Source organism: Balaenoptera musculus, chromosome X, assembly GCF_009873245.2.
Source record: "Balaenoptera musculus isolate JJ_BM4_2016_0621 chromosome X, mBalMus1.pri.v3, whole genome shotgun sequence".
In the NCBI taxonomy this organism is placed as follows: domain Eukaryota; kingdom Metazoa; phylum Chordata; class Mammalia; order Artiodactyla; family Balaenopteridae; genus Balaenoptera; species Balaenoptera musculus.
The window spans coordinates 28213103-28237261 of NC_045806.1; the positions used below are offsets into that span (position 1 = coordinate 28213103).

The 24159-nt window shown below is 37.0% G+C and overlaps 1 protein-coding gene across 1 annotated transcript in view; it reads right to left on the bottom strand.

Annotated features, from left to right (window-relative positions):
- The window catches only part of LOC118889001 (dystrophin), a 1535792-nt gene that overhangs the window by 1258486 nt on the left and 253147 nt on the right, over positions 1-24159 (bottom strand). Inside the window, exons 10-12 of the mRNA XM_036840547.1 lie at positions 19272-19373; positions 19035-19142; positions 4143-4322 (exon numbers count right to left, since the gene is read on the bottom strand). Of these exons, the coding sequence (XP_036696442.1) occupies positions 4143-4322; positions 19035-19142; positions 19272-19373 (390 nt within the window). The remainder of the gene's footprint in view (positions 1-4142; positions 4323-19034; positions 19143-19271; positions 19374-24159) is intronic.

The window sequence follows — 24159 nt, forward strand, 5'->3', positions numbered from 1 at the left end:
GTGAGGAAATTTTATTTTAATTCTGGGTTTTATAAAACCATTAAAATTGTTTTTTAATTGGCAGCAGACTGATTAGACTTGGAGAGCTTTCAGGAACCACTGAAAAGGGTTGTCAACTGAAAGGCCTTAGAGTATTTTTAATTAAAATCACTGGCAAAAAGATGAGAGGCAAACCAATTGTAACTACATTTCATGTATCAAGAGGTCTACAAAATAATGCTTTGAGAATGGGTACAGTCAGAATGTGCATGTAAAATATTTTATGGAGAGTAAAAACAGGGATCTCTAAAATATGAGAATGAACTCTGAAAAGAAAGGCAAATACAGAAATTTTCATCTGAATGCTTTTGCATCTATTTGCATTTCTGGTATTATGAAAAACACTAGCTTATTATCTTCAACCATGTTTTACATTACTTACATGTCTGGCAGGAGTTTTAAAACTCTCAGAAGGACATAAATAATGTAGAACAGATATATTCATACATAATAATCACTTTCTCTATTTGGGAATCCATGAGTACAGACACAGACACACACAGCATAAACATGTACGCTCATGTTCAACGGGAGGGGAATTCTGAGGATATTAATTTTATCTTTAAGATATTTGTGCTCATAGTTCAGAACACTGCAAAAATGGTCATTAGGAATATAGCAAAATATTGATAAAATGGGAATAAGAGCTATGAACTTGCACGAATCATAAAATGTTCCTTATTTCTGGCAAAGAAGATAATTTACTCTGTTTAAAAAAATCACAAGGCTACAGAACTTCTGGATTTATCTAAATAGATATATTCTTATGTCTAAACTCATGCTGCCAAGTCTAACATAAATTACCATAATAAATTATAAAGCAAATGAATAGTATCTCCTTTCCATAGTATACCATGATTTCAGTTAAATGGGGAAAAATAATATTTCAAATCATTTAAAGTATTAACTATAATGAATTTCTGACTATTGTATTCCCTAATTACAATCAAAATATAAATATGTCCACCGGGGCACGGCATTTAGGAAAAAATAGCTGAGTAAATTTCAACGAGCATGTTTATAAAAAGTTTGGAGGAAACATAGGGTTATTCGAGTATTTAAATAAGTCAATTCAAGGTGTATTTCATTTGCTCTCTTTTCTCATTTTAAACATCCACATAGCAAATGTTATTATTCTTTTTAACTTTTGGAAACAGAAAGTATTTCCATTTTCTTAGGCTGCCTTCTCATCAACTTCAGCATCTTCAGCTTGTGTCCAGGTATTAAAGCCAAACCTGACTCTGAAATGCAACAGAGCAGTCCTCATAGTTGATTTTTTTCATGTTTTGATCTCTTGCCATGCTACTGTTTCATAAGGTCAAAATCCCTCAAAGCCTTGACCTGAATAGTAGTCAAAATTTCGGGCACATCATGAGCACATATGAGCACAATCAGATGCCTTGTCATCTCAGTCACAATTCCAACACCCTACTGGATTTTAACCATTACCAGAACTTTGCTCATTCTTTATACCAATCATTTAAAAGGATTTTTAAAAGACTGAGTATATTGTGTCATTAATGGGACTATTTTTCCCCCACAAACAAGCTGGAATATATGCATACAAGTGAGCTTTGTTCTTTAAAGTCACAACCTTACCCTCAACATTCTTGCAATTCTTATGTAATTTTGATTAAGTTCAATGTGACACGTAAGAAAGAAAATCATTTTTTTTTTTTAGTTACAAGATACTATTTCTTTTTTCACTCTATCTCCTTTTAATTCCTCTTTCCCTGGGTAGCTTCCTAAGAGCCCCCCACTCGCAAACAGTGATTTGGATTGGGCCTATGATAGTGCAGTTTTGGGAAAAACCAAGGAGTGAAAAGTGAGACATGAGCTTAAGAAAGGCTCAAGCTTAGTGTCCTAGGAAGCAACTTGCTGATATAACTCAATTTATCTGCTTCTGGTCTGGTATGAGTGTATAATGGTTTAAAAATAAATTAAAAAAAAATCATAGTGAACTACAACAAGCTGTCCAGACTCACTAAACAGAATGCGTTGCATATCAAGAGAAACTTTTTTTTTTCTCAAAATGCTTTCACGTCTATGGCTTTATTTTACCCTCATCAAACCCCAGTGAGCAAGTAGAGCAGATATATGTTATGTGTTGGAAATCATTTTATAAAGAATTACACAAACCAAAGCTAGTACTGTTTTATCATAGATTTCATAAAGTTCAAAAATAGGAGGTTAAGTAAGTTGCCCTAGGTGGTAGTCTCATAACTTTTAAGCCATTAAAAAATAAGGTTTCTATTTTATTTTTTAACCAACTAGAATAATCAAATAAGTAAGATTTTGATGAGATGCACAAGTCTCATTCCACAGAATGAGCATATTTAAATACTAGCAATATATTGCTAGGAAGGTCTCCGTTCTTCCCATTTCAGGCAGCACTGAGGAACACCAGAATGTGGGGACTGGCACGTATGTCATTGTCTTACTAATTCAATGCTTTCAAAAAATATGTTCTGCAGACTTTATCAAAGGCTGCATGTAGATTACTAGCCTACTGAATGAGATTTTCTGAGCACAGAATCTAGGACTATGCATTAGAATCAGTTTCCCAGGTAACTATTATGCAGACTCAAGTTTGGAAAACCACTGCCAATAGGGCAAGTGAACCAGAATGCAACCTTTTGTTAACCCCATTACACCTCCGTGAATATATCCCCTTAAAGGGACACATTTCAAAATATCTTCATCAAATAATGCCAGTGCTTCTTAACATGGTAACTGACCATTTTACAGCATCAATAATCTATGGAACCAGTGGGTATATATTGGAATGATATCACTGATGGTTTAAAAAGTATAACACTTTCTAATGTCTCACATATTTGTTACATAAATGCCAATGATCATGCAAAGCAACCAAGGCCAGATTACATATAATAAGAAGAATCATGACCTGGTGGTAAAATCACTATTATATCAAGTAACTGCCAAAAATATAGTCAATAGAATTTTTATTATTGCCCAATGACTGTATGAGAAATGATTACAATTGATACTCCTCCAAGTTTTAAATTTTAAATATGAATTTGATTTTAAAAAAAAGATTGAACTGTGATTGAAAATCATATATGTTGGCTGATCATATTTTCTTAAATTATATTCTTGGAAGCAATACTTCAAACTTCATTTCTTCATCTTTCAACAAACATTTCCTAAGTGCCACTTATCAGATGCCAAGTATCAAAAAACAAATTCCCTGTACTGTCTCACAAGAGAGGAGATATATGCCTAAAGCTACTGAATGTGGCTTTAATAGAGATGTGTGCATGGTGCATTGAACTATGATCTGTGACCAATTAGTAAAAGCTTCTATAATACGAAACAATATGGCAGAATGTATTAAACACTATTAAACATAATGTTAATATTTTGAATGACTGCCCATGACTCCATCATCTAATAACCGTATCAGATAATAAAATTTTCTAGTTTAAAAATATCACATTAAAAAAAATTATCAAAACTTTTACAATTCTTAGCATAAAAACACATGACACTACAAGTAAAACATAGATGTTTTCCTAATCTACAGCCTATATGTGTTAGTATAACTAAGCTGCATGATTTTATGAATCAACAGTCTATGGCAGAAAATCCACTGATTATAACCTCACTTGCACTAATTGAAAGAGGTCTTTAGTGAAATCAAAGGACCTGGGCCCTAGTCCTGCTCTTATCACTGACTTACCTTGGACAATTCACTTTTCCTCCCTAAACTTCATTTTCTCATACGTAAAATGTAGAGGTCAATTAATAGCCCTCATCATTCCAGGGATCATTCCAGTGTGATGACACAGTTCCCTAGCATTTTGTCCGACTGCTCTGAGTCACTCAGATCCTCATTCCCATTGAATTGGAAGGGATTACACTCTAAGGCAGTAGCTGGTTCAGTCCACTAGCTCTCACTCCTCCACTTCTACCACATTCTCCAATGTCAAGGCAACCAAGAGAGCCATGTTGTTATTCAACTGAATACTTAGCAAGGACTAATCTAGTGACACCCTTTGCAGGGTTACAGTACCGCTCTCTTATTGCAGATTTCAAAAATCTCAAGGATAATTTACTGTAGGTTAATTATTATCACTAACCTGTGCTGAACTCTTTTCAAGTTTTTGGACTAAATTATCCCAGCGCTGGGCAAAGTTGTCCAGCCATGCTTCCATCTTTTGGGCTACCAATGTATTTTTCAGTGTTGAAAGAAGATCTTGGTTGAGTGAGCAGAGTTTGTCCATGGTTTGCTTTTTCTTTTCTAGATCGGTTTTTAAAACCTGTTAAAACAAGGAAGAACACAGACTAAGCCTAGGTTACATTTTATGAAATACTATAGTTCAATTTGCTTTTGCATGCACTTTCTCATTTGTATAGATATAGAAAGATTATAATTGGGCCTGCAAAAGATCAAGAGTTCATAAAAATATAAGTAGAAAATTATAATCCAAATAATGTTCCCAAGAAGCTTGAAGAGAAATAAAAGTCAGATGTAAAATAAACACCTCGTTAAGGCACTTACGAACTACCTTAACATTTTTGAAGAACTGCCAAGTAAAAATGTAGCATTGCTTCAAAAGGCAAAACAGAGATCAACATATGGAAATTACTTTTTAACATTTGGAGGTGTTCTAAAGTGAAAGGCATGGCTCTTGGATGTTAGTGAATTTCTTTCTAATTTCTGATAGAATTCAAATAAAATATCACATGCCAGGAGTACTGAAGAAAAGGTGGTGAATTGAGAAGATGAGCATGGCTAAGGGGACTTCCCAATCTGAAATGCTGTGATTATTTGAATAAATTTGCAATATTATTTATTTCTATGATTTTTACATTCTTTTCATTATTTGGATACAAAAACCTTGTTATTCAGTTTACTGACTTTTTCATTTTTTAGCATCTGTTATTAACTTTCAGCTATTTGAGTAATTATCTTCTAAAGCTAATTTTAGAGCCCATTAAGTAACAGAACTAAGTAATTGAGTATAACACAAATCCTTTGGAATCACTTTGCCTGTTTACTAAATGCTTATGTGTTTTATGAAGTATTTTTATACCATTCACATTTCCAAAGTTCCTGGGAGCTATGGAGGGGGTTACACATGCCATTTGGTTGACAGAGAATGAATAAACAAAGTGGCTTGTGTGAAATCAGTAGATCAGGGCAGCTTATTCTTTCATTTTATCCATTAAGGTCAACCTATGCTTTGGGAAATCCCATTTCCATCTCCCAAATGCTAGTCCCTGATGTAATTTGTAAACACAGAGTAAGAAGAAAGAAAGGAGAGAATTATTTTATGGTCCCTTTACAATCCTCTCTTTTTGGCAGTAGCAAGTACAACGAACATAAACTAAGCTGTGAGACCTGTCTTTCCAAAATAAATGCAAATTTATTTAAGAACAACTAACACTGCACATGGCAAAGAAATGAGTATGAAACAGATGTCCCAACTGCTCATGAACCGAAGTGTCATCGACAGAGAGAAATCAATACACCCCCCCTTCCCCCTGCCACCCCGCAAAGGACACTTTATGTAGTTCATTTTGGCATGCCACCTGCATTGATAGCTCTTAACTGCAGACTGCTCTGGTGTCTCCTTCAATTAGTTCATCCTTTTCTCAGAATCTACTTCACCTGGTGTTCTTTATATTGCAGTCTTACTGCACGCCATTTTTAGGGAATAAAAGCAAGTTTTGAAATGAATTTCCAGTTTCTCCTCAATAACTGTTTTTTTCGCTATTTTTTCTAAGTCTGAAAGAATGCAATAGACCAAAATATGAATTAAGATATAAAAGTTGAATCTGAAGAAGGGGAAACCATTTGCGTTGGAAATTTATGGGTAGTCTCATGTTACCTAAAAAGATTTTCTTAGATGATCTATAAAAGTAATTGGACACCCAAAGAGATTTAGTGGCAAATGAAACGAAGCCTCCTGTGTTAACATTAAACCAAATGAAGAAGCACTTAGTGGGGCGTGGGGGGGGGGATGAATTGGGAGATTGTGATTGACATATATACACTACTATGTATAAAATAGATAACTAATAAGAACCTGCTGTATAAAAAATAAATAAAATTAAAAAAAAAATGAAGCACTTAGTGAACATTACAAAAATAAAGGGGAAATTCGTCATTAAGGAATACAATTAGGGAAAATAACTCAAGGTAAAATAAAAACAGCATTACTGTAAAACTGTGGAATTATCAAATCAATATATTTTTACCTAAATCTGTATGACAAAAACACTGTACTAACCAAGGCTTCTATCTAGTAAATTCTAGATCTGTGTTTGTCAAATGGTAATGGCAGGATAGTAGTTCTGCCTCAGTTTGTTTCCCCTTGTTGGCTCTGGGCCAACCTCTTTCTCTCCCAATCTTTCTTCCTCTTATAATCTCCCAGTTCCTGAAGTACTCTCCCAACATAACTAAGAGAGGGAGAAAACAGGAAATCCATGGTGGTGCCAGATACATTGCATCATAGTAATGAATTGCCTTCTCCCATCTATCCTTGGAGAGCAATTATTTTAAGCTTGGATTTTGTGTGTGTATATCAAATAATTATGATTTAATTGTTACTAATATTTACAGTATAAAAAAAGATGTCTTTCTGCATATCAAGAATTGATTACAGATCTTTGACTGCCAGAGAACCAGAGAGTTCTAGAAAACTCAGGAGGCAAAAAGAAGGTCTAGAAAACATGTACAAGGCAGAGGTCAGCTAGGATTTTAAAGAAGAAATATAATTTATTTTCATAGGAGTGAGGCACCTGGACATACCTCCCAAGGTAAGCAGGAAAGTACAGCCAATAAATCAGATTGGACAGCAGTAGAAATGGGCAAGAAACAGATAAGCTGCTCAAGAAGACAGAATAAACATGTTCTATCTGGTCAAGGTTAGATGATTTGAAGTGAAAAGAGAATGTATACCTACAAAAGGCCCAGAAACTCTTCACCCTATTCTCATCAGACGTATGCTTCAGAAGAGTAATGCCAAGACAATTTCTCTTAAACTGGCAAAACTGAATTCTGTACCTATTTTATGTGTAGTTATTTGTCCATATGTAAGAAGTACTGCAATTCTTTCTAATCACCTGTTGTTGTATTTAGGTATATTGATCCACTGTGGGGGCTTCTCAACTTGAGGGAATGTCAGAATCACCAGGAAGGCTTGTTAACTGGCAGATTGCTGGGCCCTACGCTTCCAGAGTTTCTGAATCAGTAGGTCTGGGATGGGGCCTAAGAATTTGCATTTCTAACAAGTTCCCAGGCGATGCTGCTAGTGTAAGGACCACCCTTTGAGAACCACTGATACTATCTGGATGAATTCTTTGAGGGTGATCACAGGAGTTGAGGTCAAGGTAGCAAGTCCTGGTGAAACAGCACTGTCACCAGGGACTTGCCAAGCTCCCATAAGCACTCTGTCCCTGCCATCTGATCTCATAGACACTTGATAGTGACCTAATTCCACAGTACTCCTGCAGCCCCTGCACACCATCCTCTCTTTTGTCAAGTTTCCCAGAGTTGTCCTTCCCTGGCAGATGCCACAAATCCTCACAGCAACAGTACTCTGCCCCAGGAACATATTTCTTGTAGGTTTGGGCCTTCCCATGATAATCTACTTGATTCTACAAGTCTTAGAATTCACCTCAGTTTCTTCTGTCCTTTTCTTTTTATTCTTTACACCAAAAAACCCCTCAATTTTGATGACAGAAAAATAATAGACTGACATGATTTGGACAAAATGATGTATCAGGAGGAATGAAATACGTGACTCCTCATCCCCCACCTCAAATGAAAAGTAGGAGAAAATCCCATGGGTTATTAGTGATAATATTTCAAAACAAATTACACTGATTGTAAATAAAAGAGAGTTTTAGCATACTGTATCTATACCTAGGTATGTAGTAGGAACTGGTGACAGATGGTACGTGTTTTGGGTCTCAGATTGTGACATATTTTAATGAACATTAAATTCTTATTCACTGCCTGAGTCAGCAGGGGAATTTTACCTCAAATTCTAGACCAGCTGTCAGGTTTTGTTAATTGGTTTAAACTATCAAATGGTAAGACTTACACAAAACATATTTTCACTTTGTTCACAAGCAAGGTGACATAATTTGAATTTTAATCATACTGGAAAATTATTGAGACTTTGCTAAGAGAGCATTTTCATGGCCCTGAAGCTAGTAACGTCTTTCACTTACAGAAATGTCAACACAGTGGCACATGATTGTTTGAAACAAAATTTTTCAACTGCAGTTATTTTCTGTCAAGGAATTTAATGTGATGAGGAGTTCTGAAATAGCTTAAAAGTCTTGGACCTGGGTCTGGATATCTTGGTGCTCATTTTAACTCTGCCACTAATCTTCTGTGACACATTATCTGTGCCATGTGTTTTCTCCTGAGCCTCAGTTTCCTCTTCTAAAATAACCTAGTCTGTCTCGTTTTCATGCCCAGTGCTCCTTAGTTCAGTTCTTCTAATTGGCCTCCTTACTACCACAGAGCATTCCAAAAATGTAAACATGATTGTTATTCAACTCCCAATGGCTACCCACTAGTTGAAGAACAAAATTACAAATATGATCAATGATATTATTGCACTGTTTGAAACATAGATTACTTTTCTAAAATCTGTCTTTAGTAGTAACATCACTCAAAAAAACATACCTTCTCTGAGGAATGATTTCCTATCAACAATAAGCTGGCGTGTAATAACAAGTAATACCTACGTGAATCTATCTTAAATTAAAAGCCTATACGGGGGAGGAGCTTCAAGATGGCGGAAGAGTAAGAAGCGGAGATCACCTTCCTCCCCACAAATACATCAGAAATACATCTACATGTGGAACAACTCCTACAGAACACCTACTGAATGCTGGCAGAAGACCTCAGACCTCCCAAAAGGCAAGAAACTCCCCACGTACCTGGGTGGGGCAAAAGAAAAAAGAAAACACAGAGACAAAAGAATAGGGGCGGGACCTGCACCACTGGGAGGGAGCCATGAAGGAGGAAAGGTTTCCACACACTAGGAAGCCCCTTCGCGGGCGGAGACTGGGGGTGGCGGAGGGGGGAAGCTTCGGAGCCACGGAGGAGAGCGCAGCCACAGGGGTGCGGAGGGCAAAGCGGAGAGATTCCCGCACAGAGGCTCGGCGCCGACCAGCACTCACCAGCCCGAGAGGCTTGTCTGCTCACCCGCAGGGGCGGGTGGGGCTGGGAGCTGAGGCTCGGGCTTCTGAGGTCGGATCCCAGGGAGAGGACTGGGGTTGGCGGCGTGAACACAGCCTGAAGGGGTTAGTGCGCCACAGCTGGCTGGGAGGGAGTCCGGGAAAAGGTCTGGAGCTGCCGAAGGGACAAGAGACTTTTTCTTCCCTCTTTGTTTCCTGGTGCACGAGGAGAGGGGATTAAGAGCGCCGCTTAAAGGAGCTCCAGAGACGGGCACGAGCTGCGGCCATCAGCGCGGACACCAGAGACGGGCATGAGACGCTAAGGCTGCTGCTACCGCCACCAAGAAGCCTGTGTGCGAGCACAGCTCACTCTCCACACCTCCCCTCCCGGGAGCCTGTGCAGCCCGCCACTGCCAGGGTCCCGTGATCCAGGGACAACTTACCCAGGAGAACACACGGAGGGCCTCAGGCTGGTGCAACGTCATGCCGGCCTCTGCCGCCGCAGGCTCGCCCCGCCTCCGTACCCCTCCCTCCCCCCGGCCTGAGTGAGCCAGAGCCCCCGAATCAGCTGCTCCTTTAACCCCGTCCTGTCTGAGCAAAGAACAGATGCCCTCAGGCGACCTACACGCAGAGGCGGATCCAAATCCAAAGCTGAACCCCCAGAGCTGTGCGAACAAATGAGAGAAAGGGAAATCTCTCCCAGCAGCCTCAGGAGCAGCAGATTAAATCTCCACAATCAAGTTGATATACCCTGCATCTGTGGAATACCTGAATAGACAACGAATCATCCCAAATTGAGGAGGTGGACTTTGGGAGCAAGGATATATATATATTTTTTCCCTTTTTCTCTTTTTGTGAGTGTGTATGTGTATGCTTCTCTGTGTGATTTTGTCTGTATAGCTTTGCTTTTACCATTTGCCCTAGGGTGCTGTCTGTCCATTTTTTATTTTATTACTTAAAAAAAATTTTTTGCTTAATAATTATTTTTTATTTTAATAACTTTATTTTATTTTACTTTATTTTATTTTATTTTATCTTCTTCTTTCTTTCTTTCTTTTTTTCCTCCCTTTTATTCTGAGCCGTGTGGAGGACAGGCTTTTGGTGCTCCAGCCAGATGTCACGGCTGTGCCACTGAGGTGGGAGAGCCAAGTTCAGGACACTGGTCCACTAGAGACCACCCAGCTCCACGAAATATCAAATGGCGAAAATTTCCCAGAGATCTCCATCTCAATGACAAGACCCAGCTCCACTCAACGACCAGCAAGCTACAGTGCTGGACACCCTATGCCAAACAACTAGCAAGTCAGGAACACAACCCCATCCATTAGCAGAGAGGCTGCCTAAAATCATAATAAGGCCACAGACACCACAAAACAGACCACCAGACGTGGACCTGTCCACCAGAAAGACAAGACCTAGCCTCATCCACCAGAACACAGGCACTAGTCCCCTCCACCAGGAAGCCTACAAACCCACTGAACCAACCTTAGCCAATGGGGACAGACACCAAAAACAATGGAAACTACGAACCTGCAGCCTGAGGAAAGGAGACCCCAAACACAGTAAGTTAAGCAAAATGAGAAGACAGAGAAACACACAGCAGATGAAGGAGCAAGGCAAAAACCCAACAGACCTAACAAATGAAGAGGAAATAGGCAGTCTACCTGAAAAAGAAATCAGAATAATAATAGTAAAGATGATCCAAAATCTTGGAAATAGAATGGAGAAAACACAAGAAACGTTTAACAAGGAACTAGAAGAACTAAAGAGCAAACAAACAGAGATGAACAACATAATAAATGAAATAAAAATTCTCTAGAAGGGATCAATAGCAGAATAACTGAGGCAGAAGAATGGAAAAGTGACCTGGAAGATAAAATAGTGGAAATAACTACTGCAGAGCAGAATAAAGAAAAAAGAATGAAAAGAACAGAGGACAGTCTCAGAAACCTCTGGGAAAACATTAAAAGCACCAACATTTGAATTATAGGGGTCCCAGAAAAAGAAGATAAAAAGAAAGGGACTGAGAAAATATTTGAAGAGATTATAGTTGAAAGCTTCCTTAATAAGGGAAAGGAAATACTTAATCAAGTCCAGGAAGCACAGAGAGTCCCATACAGGATAAATCCAAGGAGAAACATGCCAAGAAACATATTAATCAAACTATCAAAAATTAAATACAAAGAAAAAATATTAAAAGCAGCAAGGGAAAAACAACAAGTAACACATAAGGGAATCCCCATAAGGTTAACAGCTGATCTTTCAGCAGAAACTCTGCAAGCCAGAAGGCAGTGGCAGGACATATTTAAAGTGATGAAAGAGGAAAAACCTACAGCCAAGATTACTCTACCCAGAAAGGATCACATTCAGATTTGATGGAGAAATTAAAAGCTTTACAGACAAGCAAAAGCTAAGAGAATTAAGCAGCACCAAACCAACTCTACAACAAATGCTAAAGGAACTTCTCTAGGCAGGAAACACAAGGGAAGGAAAAGACCTACAAAAATAAACCCAAAACAACTAAGAAAATGGTAATAGGAACATACATATCAATAATTACCTTAAATGTAAATGGATTAAATGCTCCAACCAAAAGACACAGACTGGCTGAATGGATACAAAAACAAGACACGTATATATGCTGTCTACAAGAGACCCACTTCAGACCTAGGGACACATACACACTGAAAGTGAGGGGATGGAAAAAGATATTCCATGCAAATGGAAATCAGAAGAAAGCTGGAGTAGCAATTCTCATATCAGACGAAATAGACTTTAAAACAAAGACTATTACAAGAGACAAAGAAGGACACTACATAATGATCAAGGGACCAATCCAAGAAGAATATATAACAATTGTAAATATTTATCCACCCAACATAGGAGCACCTCTATACATAAAGCAAATGCTAACAGCCATAAAAGGGGAAATTGACAGTAACACAGTACTAGTAGGGGACTTTAACACCCCACTTTCACCAATGGACAGATCATCCAAAATGAAAATAAATAAGGAAACACAAGCTTTAAATGATACATTAAATAAGATGGACTTAATTGATATTTATAGGACATTCCATCCAAAAACAACAGAATATACATTCTTCTCAAGTGCTCATGGAACATTCTCCAGGATAGATAGATCATATCTTGGGTCACAAATCAAGCCTTGGTAAATTTATGAAAATTGAAATCATATCAAGTATCTTTTCCAACCACAATGCAATGAGACTAGATATCAATTACAGGAAAAAATCTGTAAGAAATACAAACACATGGAGGCTAAACAACACACTACTTAATAACCAAGAGATCACTGAAGAAATCAAGGAGGAAATCAAAAAATATTTAGAAACAAATGACAATGAAAACACAACCACCCAAAACCTACAGCACGCAGCAAAAGCAGTTCTAAGAGGGAAGTTTATAGCTATACAAGCCTACCTTAAGAAACAAGAAACATCTCAAATAAACAACCTAACCTTACACCTAAAGCAATTAGACAAAGAAGAACAAAAAATCCCAAAGTTAGCAGAAGGAAAGAAATCATAAAGATTAGGTCAGAAATAAATGAAAAAGAAATGAAGGAAACGATAGCAAAGATCAATAAAACTAAAAGCTGGCTCGTTGAGAAGATAAACAAAATTGGTAAACCATTAGCCAGACTCATCAAGAAAAAAAGGGAGAAGGCTCAAATCAACAGAATTAGAAATGAAAAAGGAGAAGTAACAACTGACACTGCAGAAATACAAAGGATCATGAGAGATTACTACAAGCAACTATATGCCAATAAAATGAACAACCTGGAAGAAATGGACACGTTCTTAGAAATGCACAACCTTCCAAGACTGAACCAGGAAGAAATAGAAAATATGAACAGACCAATCACAAGCACTGAAATTGAAACTGTGATTAAAAATCTTCCAACAAACAAAAGCCCAGGACCAGGTGGCTTCACAGGTGAATTCTATCAAACATTTAGAGAAGAGTTAACACTTATCCTTCTCAAACTCTTCCAAAATATAGCAGAGGGAGGAACACTCCCTAACTCATTCTACGAGGCCACCACACCCTGATACCAAAACCAGACAAAGATGTCACAAAAAAAGAAAAGTACAGGTCAATATCACTGATGAACATAGATGCAAAAATCCTCAACAAAATACTAGCAAACAGAATCCAACAGCACATTAAAAGGATCATACACCATGATCAAGTGGGGTTTATCCCAGGAATCCAAGGATTCTTCCATATACACAAATCAATCAATGTGATACACCATATTAACAAACTGAAGGAGAAAAGCGATATGATGATCTCAATCGATGCAGAGAAAGCTTTTGACAAAATTCAACACCCATTTATGATAAAAACCCTGCAGAAACTGGGCATAGAGGGAACTTTCCTTGGCATAATAAAGGCCATATATGACAAACCCACAGCCAACATCATCCTCAATGGTGAAAAACTGAAACCGTTTCCACTAAGATCAGGAACAAGACAAGGTTGCCCACTCTCACCACTATTATTCAACATAGTTTTGGACATTTTAGCTACAGCAATCAGAGAAGAAGAAGGAATCCAAATCGGAAAAGAAGAAGTAAAGCTGTCACTGTTTGCAGATGACATGATACTATACATAGAGAATCCTAAAGATGCTACCAGAAAACTACTAGAGCTAATCAATGAATTTGGTAAAGTAGCAGGATACAAAATTAATGCACAGAAATCTCTTGCATTCCTATACACTAATGATGAAAAATCTGAAAGTGAAATTAAGAAAACACTCCCATTTACCATTGCAACAAAAAGAATAAAATATCTAGGAATAAACCTACCTAAGGAGACAAAAGACCTGTATGCAGAAAACTATAAGACACTGATGAAAGAAATTAAAGATGATACAAACAGATGGAGAGATATACCATATTCTTGGAGTGGAAGAATCAATATTGTGAAAATGACTATACTACCCAAAGCAATCTACAGATTCAATGCAATCCCTATCAAACTACCACTGGTATTTTTTACAGAACTAGAGCAAAAAATTTCACATTTGTATGGAACCACAAAAGACCCCGAATAGCCAAAGCAATCTTGAGAAAGAAAAACGGAGCTGGAGGAATCAGGCTCCCTGACTTTAGACTATACTACAAAGCTACAGTAATCAAGATAGTATGGTACTGGCACAAAAACAGAAATATAGATCAATGGAACAGGAGAGAAAGCCCAGAGATAAACCCACACACATATGGTCACCTTATCTTTGATAAAGGAGGCAAGCATATAGAGTGGAGAAAAGACAGCCTCTTCAATAAGTGGTGCTGGGAAAACTGGACAGCTACATGTAAAAGAATGAAATTAGAACACTCCCTAACACCATACACAAAAATAAACTCAAAATGGATTAAAGACCTAAATGTAAGGCCAGACACTATCAAACTCTTAGAGGAAAACATAGGCAGAACACTCTATGACATAAATCACAGCAAGATCCTTTTTGACCCACCTCCTAGAGAAATGGAAATAAAAACAAAAATAAACAAATGGGACCTAATGAAACTTAAAAGCTTTTGCACAACAAAGGAGACCATAAACAAGACTAAAAGACAACCCTCAGAATGGGAGAAACTATTTGCAAATGAAGCAGCTGACAAAGGATTAATCTCCAAAACATACAAGCAACTCATGCAGTTCAATATCAAAAAAACAAAGAACCCAATCCAAAAATGGGCAGAAGACCTAAATAGACATTTCGCCAAAGAAGATATAGATTGCCAACAAACACATGAAAGAATGCTCAACATCATTAATCATTAGAGAAATGCAAATCAAAACTACAATGAGATATCATCTCACACCAGTCAGAATGGCCATCATCAAAAAATCTACAAACAATAAAGGCTGGAGAGGGTGTGCAGAAAAGGGAACCCTCTTGCACTGTTGGTGGGAATGTAAATTGATACAGCCACTATGGAGAACAGTATGGAGGTTCCTTAAAAAACTAAAAATAGAACTACCATACGACCCAGCAATCCCACTACTGGGCATATACCCTGAGAAAACCATAATTCAAAAAGAGTCATGTACCGAAATGTTCATTGCAGCTCTATTTACAATAGCCAGGACATGGAAGCAACCTAAGTGTCCATCGACAGATGAATGGATAAAGAAGATGTGGCACATATATACAATGGAATATTACTCAGCCATAAAAAGGAACGAAACTGAGTTATTTGTAGTGAGGTGGATGGACCTAGAGACTGTTCTACAGAGTGAAGTAAGCCAGAAAGAGAAAAAGAAATACCGTATGCTAACACATATATATGGAATCTAAAAAAGAAAAAAGAAAAAAAATGGTCAGAACAACCTAGGGGCAAGACGGGAATAAAGATGCAGACCTACTAGAGAATGGACTTGAGGATACGGGGAGAGGGAAGGGTAAGCTGGGACAAAGTGAGACAGTGTCATGGACATATATACACTACCAAATGTAAAATAGCTAGCTAGTGGGAAGCAGCGGCATAGCACAGGGAGATCAGCTCAGTGCTTTGTGACCACCTAGAGGGGTGGGATAGGGACAGTGGGAGGGAGGGAGATGCAAGAGGGAAGAGATATGGGGACATATGTATAACTGATTCACTTTGTCATAAAGCAGAAACTAACACACCATTGTAAAGCAATTATACTCCAACAAATATGTTAAAAAAATAAAAAATAATAATAAAATAAAATCCATTGTTTTAAAAAAAAAAAAAAAAAAGCCTATAGAAAATTAGTAACTCTGGAGCAAAAAATGCATGATACAAATCAATATTTGGTAAAATGGTATGAATTTAACTGGGGAGATTTATTTAAGATTAGCTTTAAATAAATGATTTAATTATTATGATGTATAATACATCATATCAATACAGACATAAATAGATTAAGTAAAGTTATGAAATATTATTTACAGTAGACCTTTGTTTTATATTAGAGTTAACATCAACTTAGCATTTACTAGAATTGATAAAAAATCAAAAAGAAATTATGCAATATTTTATTTGAATAATCAAACTCTTAATATTCGATTTTCCTCTCCCTTACTGGAAAATAACAAAATTCAAAGTGGAAGAGAAGCTTTGGAGATCTTTTTTAATCCCGTAAGCTTCAACTCAAACTGAAATGTCTCAGTGAAGCCTGCTGTCTTCTTATTGCCAAAGTTCATTAATTCCTCAAAACACACAACACAGGCACTATAATCAATGCCATTTGGTTTGCTTTAATGTTTTTCTTGTTTCCCAAACTAGGGAATAAGCCCCTTCTATGTGAGCATAATCATCTCTTGTGCTTCTCTTTGTATTTCTCAGAGAATCTACTTAAGTTTACTTTAGACTCATTAGACTTACTAAACTTAAGTTTACTTTAGAATTATACTGTTCAGAACTTTATGGAACATTCACAGGTACTTCCTAGTGCTACCTTTTAATTTTTAATGAAATCTTATTCCAGGTATGCTATACTTTTTCAAGAGTACAATTCTGTTTCAAAAAACAAAGTTGAAACTTTACCTATATATTATGAAATTAATGTTTCTATCCCTCCAAAATTGATAGTTTGAAGGCCTAACCTCCCAATGTGATATTAGGAGGCGGAGCTTTTGGGAGATAATTAGGCTTAGATGAGGTCATGAGAGTAAGGCCCTCATGCTAGGATTAGTGCCCTTATAAAAAGAGGAAGCAACACCAGAGCTTCCTCTATCTCGCTATGTGAGGATACAGCAAGAAGGTGCTGTCTGGAAGCCAGGAAGAGGGCCCTCACCAAGAACCAAATCTTCCAGCACCTTGATCTTGTGCCTCCCAGCTTCCAGCACTGTAAGAAATAAATATCTACTGTTAAGCCACCAGTCTGTGGCATTTTGTCATAGCAGCCCAAGCAGACTAAGACAGGAACTGGGACCAAGAACTGGTGCGCTCTTGTAACAAATACCTGAAAATGCAGAAACAGCTTTGGACTGGTTAATGGGTAGAGGCTGGAAAAGTTTTGAGGTGCATGTTAGAAAAAGCCAAGATTGCCATGAAGATACTCTAAAGGGTAATTCTGGTGAGGACTCAGAAAAGAGAAGAGCTGGAGAGAAAGTCTCCATCTTTGTAGAGAATACAGAAATAATCATGAACAGAATGTTGGTATAAATATGGATGGTAAAGGCCATTCTGATGAAGTCTCAGATGGGAATAAGGAACATATCGGACAAAGGAGACGATCCTTGTTATAAAGTGGCAAAGAACTTGACTGAACTGTGTTCCAGCGTTTTGGGGAAGGTAGACCTTGTAAGTGATGAAATTGAATATTTACCTAAGAAATTTGATGTCTTTAGGAGATATCTAAGCCAAGTGCGGAAGGAACAGCATGGTTTCTCCTGAATGCTTATGGTAAAATGCAAGAAGAGAGAAACTGATTGAAGAAGGAACTGTTAAGCAAAAAGGAACCAGAACTCGTGGATTTGGAAAATTCTCAGCCTATACATATTACAAAAAATGAGAAAGCACAGTTCAGAAGAGAACAGTAAGGGTGTGGTTGATTCACCATTTGATAAGGAGATTAGTGTGGGTGTGAACCAGAGACCTAATCAGCCATCTCATCAGAAGCTCGGGATACAGATGGGATTATACCAGCAGAAACTGCCAGCTGGGACTAATGGAAACAAAGAAAACTGGATGGATTGAAGGAAGGCTGTGAACATGTGCTATTCCTCAAGAAGAGGGAAGAACGGTATAGGTGATTCAGAGATCATCAGAGCTGCCACCCCCACCACAGGCGCAGGAGGCCAGGCTAGTTCCTCCTGGGCTTCAAAGGGTGGGGCCACCTCTCAAGTTTGGAATGCCCCCACCCAGTGCCTCAGGAGCAGCCACCACAGGGAGTCCTGTGGGTGGGGCTGCTGCAGAGAGCCATGGGGGCAGGAAGTGCCCTGTGAAGCTGAAGAGGCAAGGTCACCTTGCGGAATCCTGGGGGTGATGTTGCCACTCCAGTGGTCCTGCAGCGCAGAGCATCATTCTAAAGCAGGTTATTCTCATACCTTAAGATCTAATGGAATTGTTCTTACTATGCTTTAGACTTATTTAGGGCCCATCACCCCTTCCTTCTTTCCTATTTCCCCCTTTTAGAATGGGAATGCCTATCCTATACCTGTCACACCACTGTATTTTGGAAGCACATAACTAGTCTGGTTTCACAGGTTCACTGTTGGACAACTCGGCCTCAGGATGAATTATACCTGGAGTCTTATTCATATCTGATTTAGATGATGATGAGACTTTGGACTTTACACTGTACACTGTAGAGATGATGTTGGAACCAGTTAAGACTTTTGGGGCTATTCGTATGGAATGAATTTATTTTGCATGTGAAAAAGACATGAATTTTGGGAGTCCAGGGGTGTAATGATATGGACTAAATGATTGTGTCTCCACAAAATTTGTATGTTGAAATCCTACCCCCCATGGTATTAGGACATTGGGCCTTCCTTCGGGAGGTAATTAGATTTAGATGAGGTTATGATGGTGAAGCTCCCATGCTGGGATTCATGGCCTTAGAAGAAGAGGCAGAGACACTAGAGTTTCTCTTCCCACTATGTGAGGACAGCAGCCCCAGCTCACTACAACATTATACCTTTCCCTATTTTAATTAAGAAAAGTAACAATATGGTATAATTGAATAGACTGATCTAAGCAAGAACAATGAATATTTCATTTAAGATCTGAAAGAATAGAAAGACCAAATAATGATGTTAGTATAAGCTATTGGGTTTTTTTTTTAAAGACTATTGAAAGCTAAAAAATACATACAGCCAGTTTTTGAAGACTTGATAACATTTCACTTTGCTCCTTAAAGCCAGTTGTGTGAATCTTATTCACTGCATCTTCTTTTTCTGAAAGCCATGCACTAAAAAGGCACTGAAAGAAATCAAATAATTCCAAAAGAGAAAAACAATAATTATTAAAGTACATCATTATATTTTTTCATTTATCCATTTAATATCTCTCCATGTCTTTCACTGATATAATATCCCCCACATGAGTCACCTGTTCTTCAGTAAAACGTTGCCATTTTAGAAGAATGTCTTGTAAAAGAACCCAGCGATCTTCTGTCCACCTACAGATGTTTGCCCACCGATCTCCCAGTACCTGGGGAAGAGAAAACCCACCACAACATCAGCAAACAATTAATTGTTAACTGAATTTTATTAAAAATGGCATGAATGATTTATAAAAGTATCTAACTTTGAGCCCCCTATTTATACCAGGAGTTGTAAAGAACACCCTGCCAGCTTCTGCTTATAATTAGATAAGCATTGTGCCTTTCATTTGTCGTTAGATTAGTTCACTCTTTCTTTCACCTTACATTGAAAAGCAAAGATACTTACCAGAAGTCTGAGGCAAATATTACACCACTATTTGAAATGTCTCCACAGTAAATGCAAGCAAAAATATAAATGTAGAATTAAAGAGGATTTTTCATTGATAATATGTAAAATGTGTATCTCTCTTAGGTCTGAAAATACATCCCAAAGAATAAAAGTCTGACTACTAAATAAGATGCCGAAAAAAGACTCTCATTTGAAGCAATCTTGTATAATTTGAATTGCTTAATGTCCTGATTGTAGAAGAAAATTAGTAGTGACTTAACATCATACCCACATGTGAATTTTTAAAGTTAACTGGATTATTATTACAAAGTATTTAAATTCACTATTTCTCTAAACTATTCTAGTGAGAAAACTGTAATATTTCCTGAGTAATAGTTATCCTATCTTTAGCATGTCACTAATATCTATATGCACACACTGTTTTAATATGTAATATAAACCAAGCACCAATGGTTTTTAGATGGAAAAAATATGTTGTGATTATTTCTGTGTAAAGGGAGTGTTTTAAGAAAAGAAATATATCATTAATTTCAACTCCATTAGGATGTACTTCAGAGCCAAAAATTTCAACTTTTTTGACTTTCTCATAAATAATAGAATTATTTTCCCATAGATATTGGATCTCTAGACCTAGAAGTATCTCAAAATATGGATGTCTTATTTTGTATAGAATTAGAGCTAGAAAAAATGTTTGTAACTCATATTTTTTACAAATATACTCAAGTATCTAAGATAAGCCTGATCATAATTTCTACCTTACTTGATGCTACATGTTTGGATTGATCCACCTAGAAAATTTTGATATATGATTCAAATAATACATGTGTTATTAGCATCATGGCAAAATCCATCTATTCCTAATTAATTCAGAGACCTACCTAATTTTTTTAAAAAATGTGTTTAATCTACCATCTTTTCAAAAAGGGAGTCTCATACATGGGTAAGGAGTAGGCAATAAACATTTTACTACAATATTAAAATGATCATGGACTCATATGCAGCCGAGTCACAGGTGAGTTTTCAATTTTTCTTCAGAAATGTCAATAAAAATGTTATTGCTTTCAGCATAACGTAACTGATTTTTGTATTTTTTATAGTTTCATTCTCTACTCTATTCCTTTTGAATTACGTTAGTTATGGCAGAAGCCATAGCACTGGAACAGTGATGCAAGATACCCACAGGTAATGTGCTAACGTAACTCAATGAATTCAATATTAGCCATTTAATTATTACAATCAAACATTTGGGATTTTTTTCCTAAAACATATTAGGAGTTCTTTTAGTGAACTTCCTAGTTACCATGTCAGGATGCATCAGATAAAATGGCATGTAACATACCTGTTAATGGATTAGTTGTGAAAAAACTAGCTTCAAAGAGAGAAAATCTCACTCCTTAGCCATAAACTACACCATCTGCCTGATTTTATGATGCAGATATAAAAGGTTAAATTGTGGGATGTTTATTGCAGGGCTCCAACCTCAGGGGAGATGGGTGTCAAGGGGGTAAGAGATAAACTCAAACTGTAGGTAGCACCACCTTCATAAATGAAAGAAAATCAACTAAGGCGTCCAAATAGGTATAACATCTTCTCTCTAGTGCTACAAGACACACAAAGGTACTGTCCACTGAAGTAGCATCTTAGGTTTGTAATCTCATAGATGGATGATTATTATTTATTAATTTTAGTAGGACATCATATAAAACAAATCCACATAAAGACCTCTATACTAGATTGCTTAAGATTAAATTTATAGAAATTCCAAAATATATTGTGATATACTACAGTTTTTTTCACTATATGAATGAGTTATAAAAAACAATAATAAATATTATTTTAGGTACAGAGTCAACCTAGTTAAAACAACTATTTTAAGAGTATTATTTCCATCAACAGATGAATAGATAATGAAATTCTGCCATTTGCAACAACATGGATGGGCCTGGAGGGCATTATGCTAAATGAAATAAGTCAGAGAAAGACAAATACTGTATGATATCACTTATATGTGTACTCTGAAAAATACATAAAACTAGTGAATATAACAAAAAAGACGCAGACTCATAGATATAGAGAACAAACAAGTGTTTACCAGTGGGGAGAGGGGAGGGGCATTATAGGGGTAGGGGATTAAGAGGTACAAACTATTAGGTATAAAATAAGCTACAAGGATATATTGTACAAAACAGGGAATATAGCCAGTACTTTATAATAAATATAAATGGAGTATAACCTTTAAAATTGTGAATCACTATACTGTACAACTGTAACTTACATAGTATTGTACATCAACTATACTTCAATAAAAAAGGAAGAAAAAAAGATTAGTATTAAAAGTGGCCTTTGTATTCAAATAATCATAATAGGTAACTGAAAATTCACTGAAGCAGGTTTATAATTCAGTCTATTTAATTTAACTAATAGTTAATTATAAGCTCCAATTCATTCATTCACCAATCATGAATTTATTTAAGCAACAAATATTTATTGAACATAAACTATGTGCCCAAAATTAACAGAATAAAGATGTTATGGACTGAATTGTGTCTGCCTAAAATTCATATGTTAAAGCCCTATTGCCCTCTATCCCAGCATGTGACTGTATTAGAAGACAGGACCTTGATAGGCAGGGCCTTTAAATAGGGCTTTTAAGTTAAAATGAGGCTGTTAGGGTGGGCTCTAATTCAGTCTGACAAATGTCCTTATAAGAAGAGGAAATCTAGATACACAGAAAGACACTAGGGATGTGTGAGCACAGAGGAGAGACCATGTGCGGACAATGAGAAGGCCGCCGTCCGCAAGCCAAGGAGAGAGGCCTCAAGAAACCAAACCTGCCAATACTTTGATCTTGGACTTCTAGACTCCAGAACTGTGAGAAAATATATTTCTGTTGTTTAGGGCACCCAATCTCTGGCATTTTGTCATGGCACAGCTAACAAACTACATAAGACAAATTTAAGAGAGGTTGATTCCATAGCACTGCAAAATGTCCCACAAAACTAAAGTTGTTACAAGTAAAGATGTACATATTACAGTGGGAAAATTCTAGAGAATACATTTCAATTACTAGAGTAAAATGAATTTAAATTGTTCAAATGGAGCAGAGTTTTAATAATGTATTGTGACAACTTCTCAAATACAAATATGCTATCACTTAGTGATTTTGTATCTTATGTGGGGAAGATAAAAATATCTAGAGCCAAACCACTTGGATTCAAGTCTTAGGTCAATCAATTGCTTGGATTACCAATGTGTGTATGTCTTTTCAAATTACGAAAACGTTTTAAATCCATAACTTCTTGTAATAATACCAGCAATTCTTTATCTCTCCCTGCTCAATGAAATCAAGTGACTTTTTCAAGAAATTTATGGCTAAATAATTTAATGTCTCTCAAAGAAATTAATCATACTGGGCTTCCCTGGTGGCACAGTGGTTGAGAATCTGCCTGCCAATGCAGGGGACACGGGTTCGAGCCCTGGTCTGGGAAGATCCCACATGCCATGGAGCAACTGGGCCCGTGAGCCACAACTACTGAGCCTGCGCGTCTGGAGCCTGTGCTCCGCAACAAGAGAGGCCGCGATAGTGAGAGGCCCGCACACCACGATGAAGAGTGGCCCCCGCTTGCCGCAACTAGAGAAAGCCCCCGCACAGAAACGAAGACCCAACACAGCCAAAAATAAATAAATAAATAAATAAATTTAAAAAAAAAAAAAAAAAGAAAATAATCATACCAACCACTTAAAGAATTGCTTCAAATATTAAACAAGATCATGTATTGAAAAGCAGTTTTAATTTGAAATGAGTTATACAAGTGTCGGTGGTTATTTATTTACATTTTGCTTGATCATAGTATTTATATCGAACCTTCTATGAACCACCAAGGTGAACTATTTTACTCACTCTAGAAAAGTACTTATTAAATCTTTACAGATAGACGTTTAGAATTCCAGTATATTCTTTTTTAAATATTTCCCACACAAGAGAGCATACATATCCTTCAGTAACACATTCTACTGCCTAAATCTATCTTACTCTCAGAACAATCTCAATGAACTGAATCTAAGTCTCTTCTGTTACAATGTAGGCATGGTTCTTTTTACTGGTCTCAGTGAAATTAGATAACCGAATTAGAAATCGCTTGCTCGTATGCTGTACATGTCTGCCCACAGGTAGATTTTTGCAATGCCATATGCACAAATATAAATAGATGTACACAGTGCTTGAATTTATAGATTTATCTGTTTATTGCTTAGAAATGCTGGCCTTAATTTGAATTACAAAGGATGGAGCTAAGCAATTGTTGGATTATCAGTCAGCTTTTATAATCACTCAGAGATGCTAGTTCCTATCACTGCCTCAATGGATGTAACCACACTGTTAGACAAGTACAAGAGACTGGATCAAATGGAATTGACAGGAAGCCAAAAAACTTTTTTAAAATCACTATATTAGGATTAGAAACCTCTTCTCTAGAGAAAAAAAATCAGTCTTTCTCTGAGTTTCCATTTAAGTATATGAATCCCTTGAGCTTTTCGGAATAATG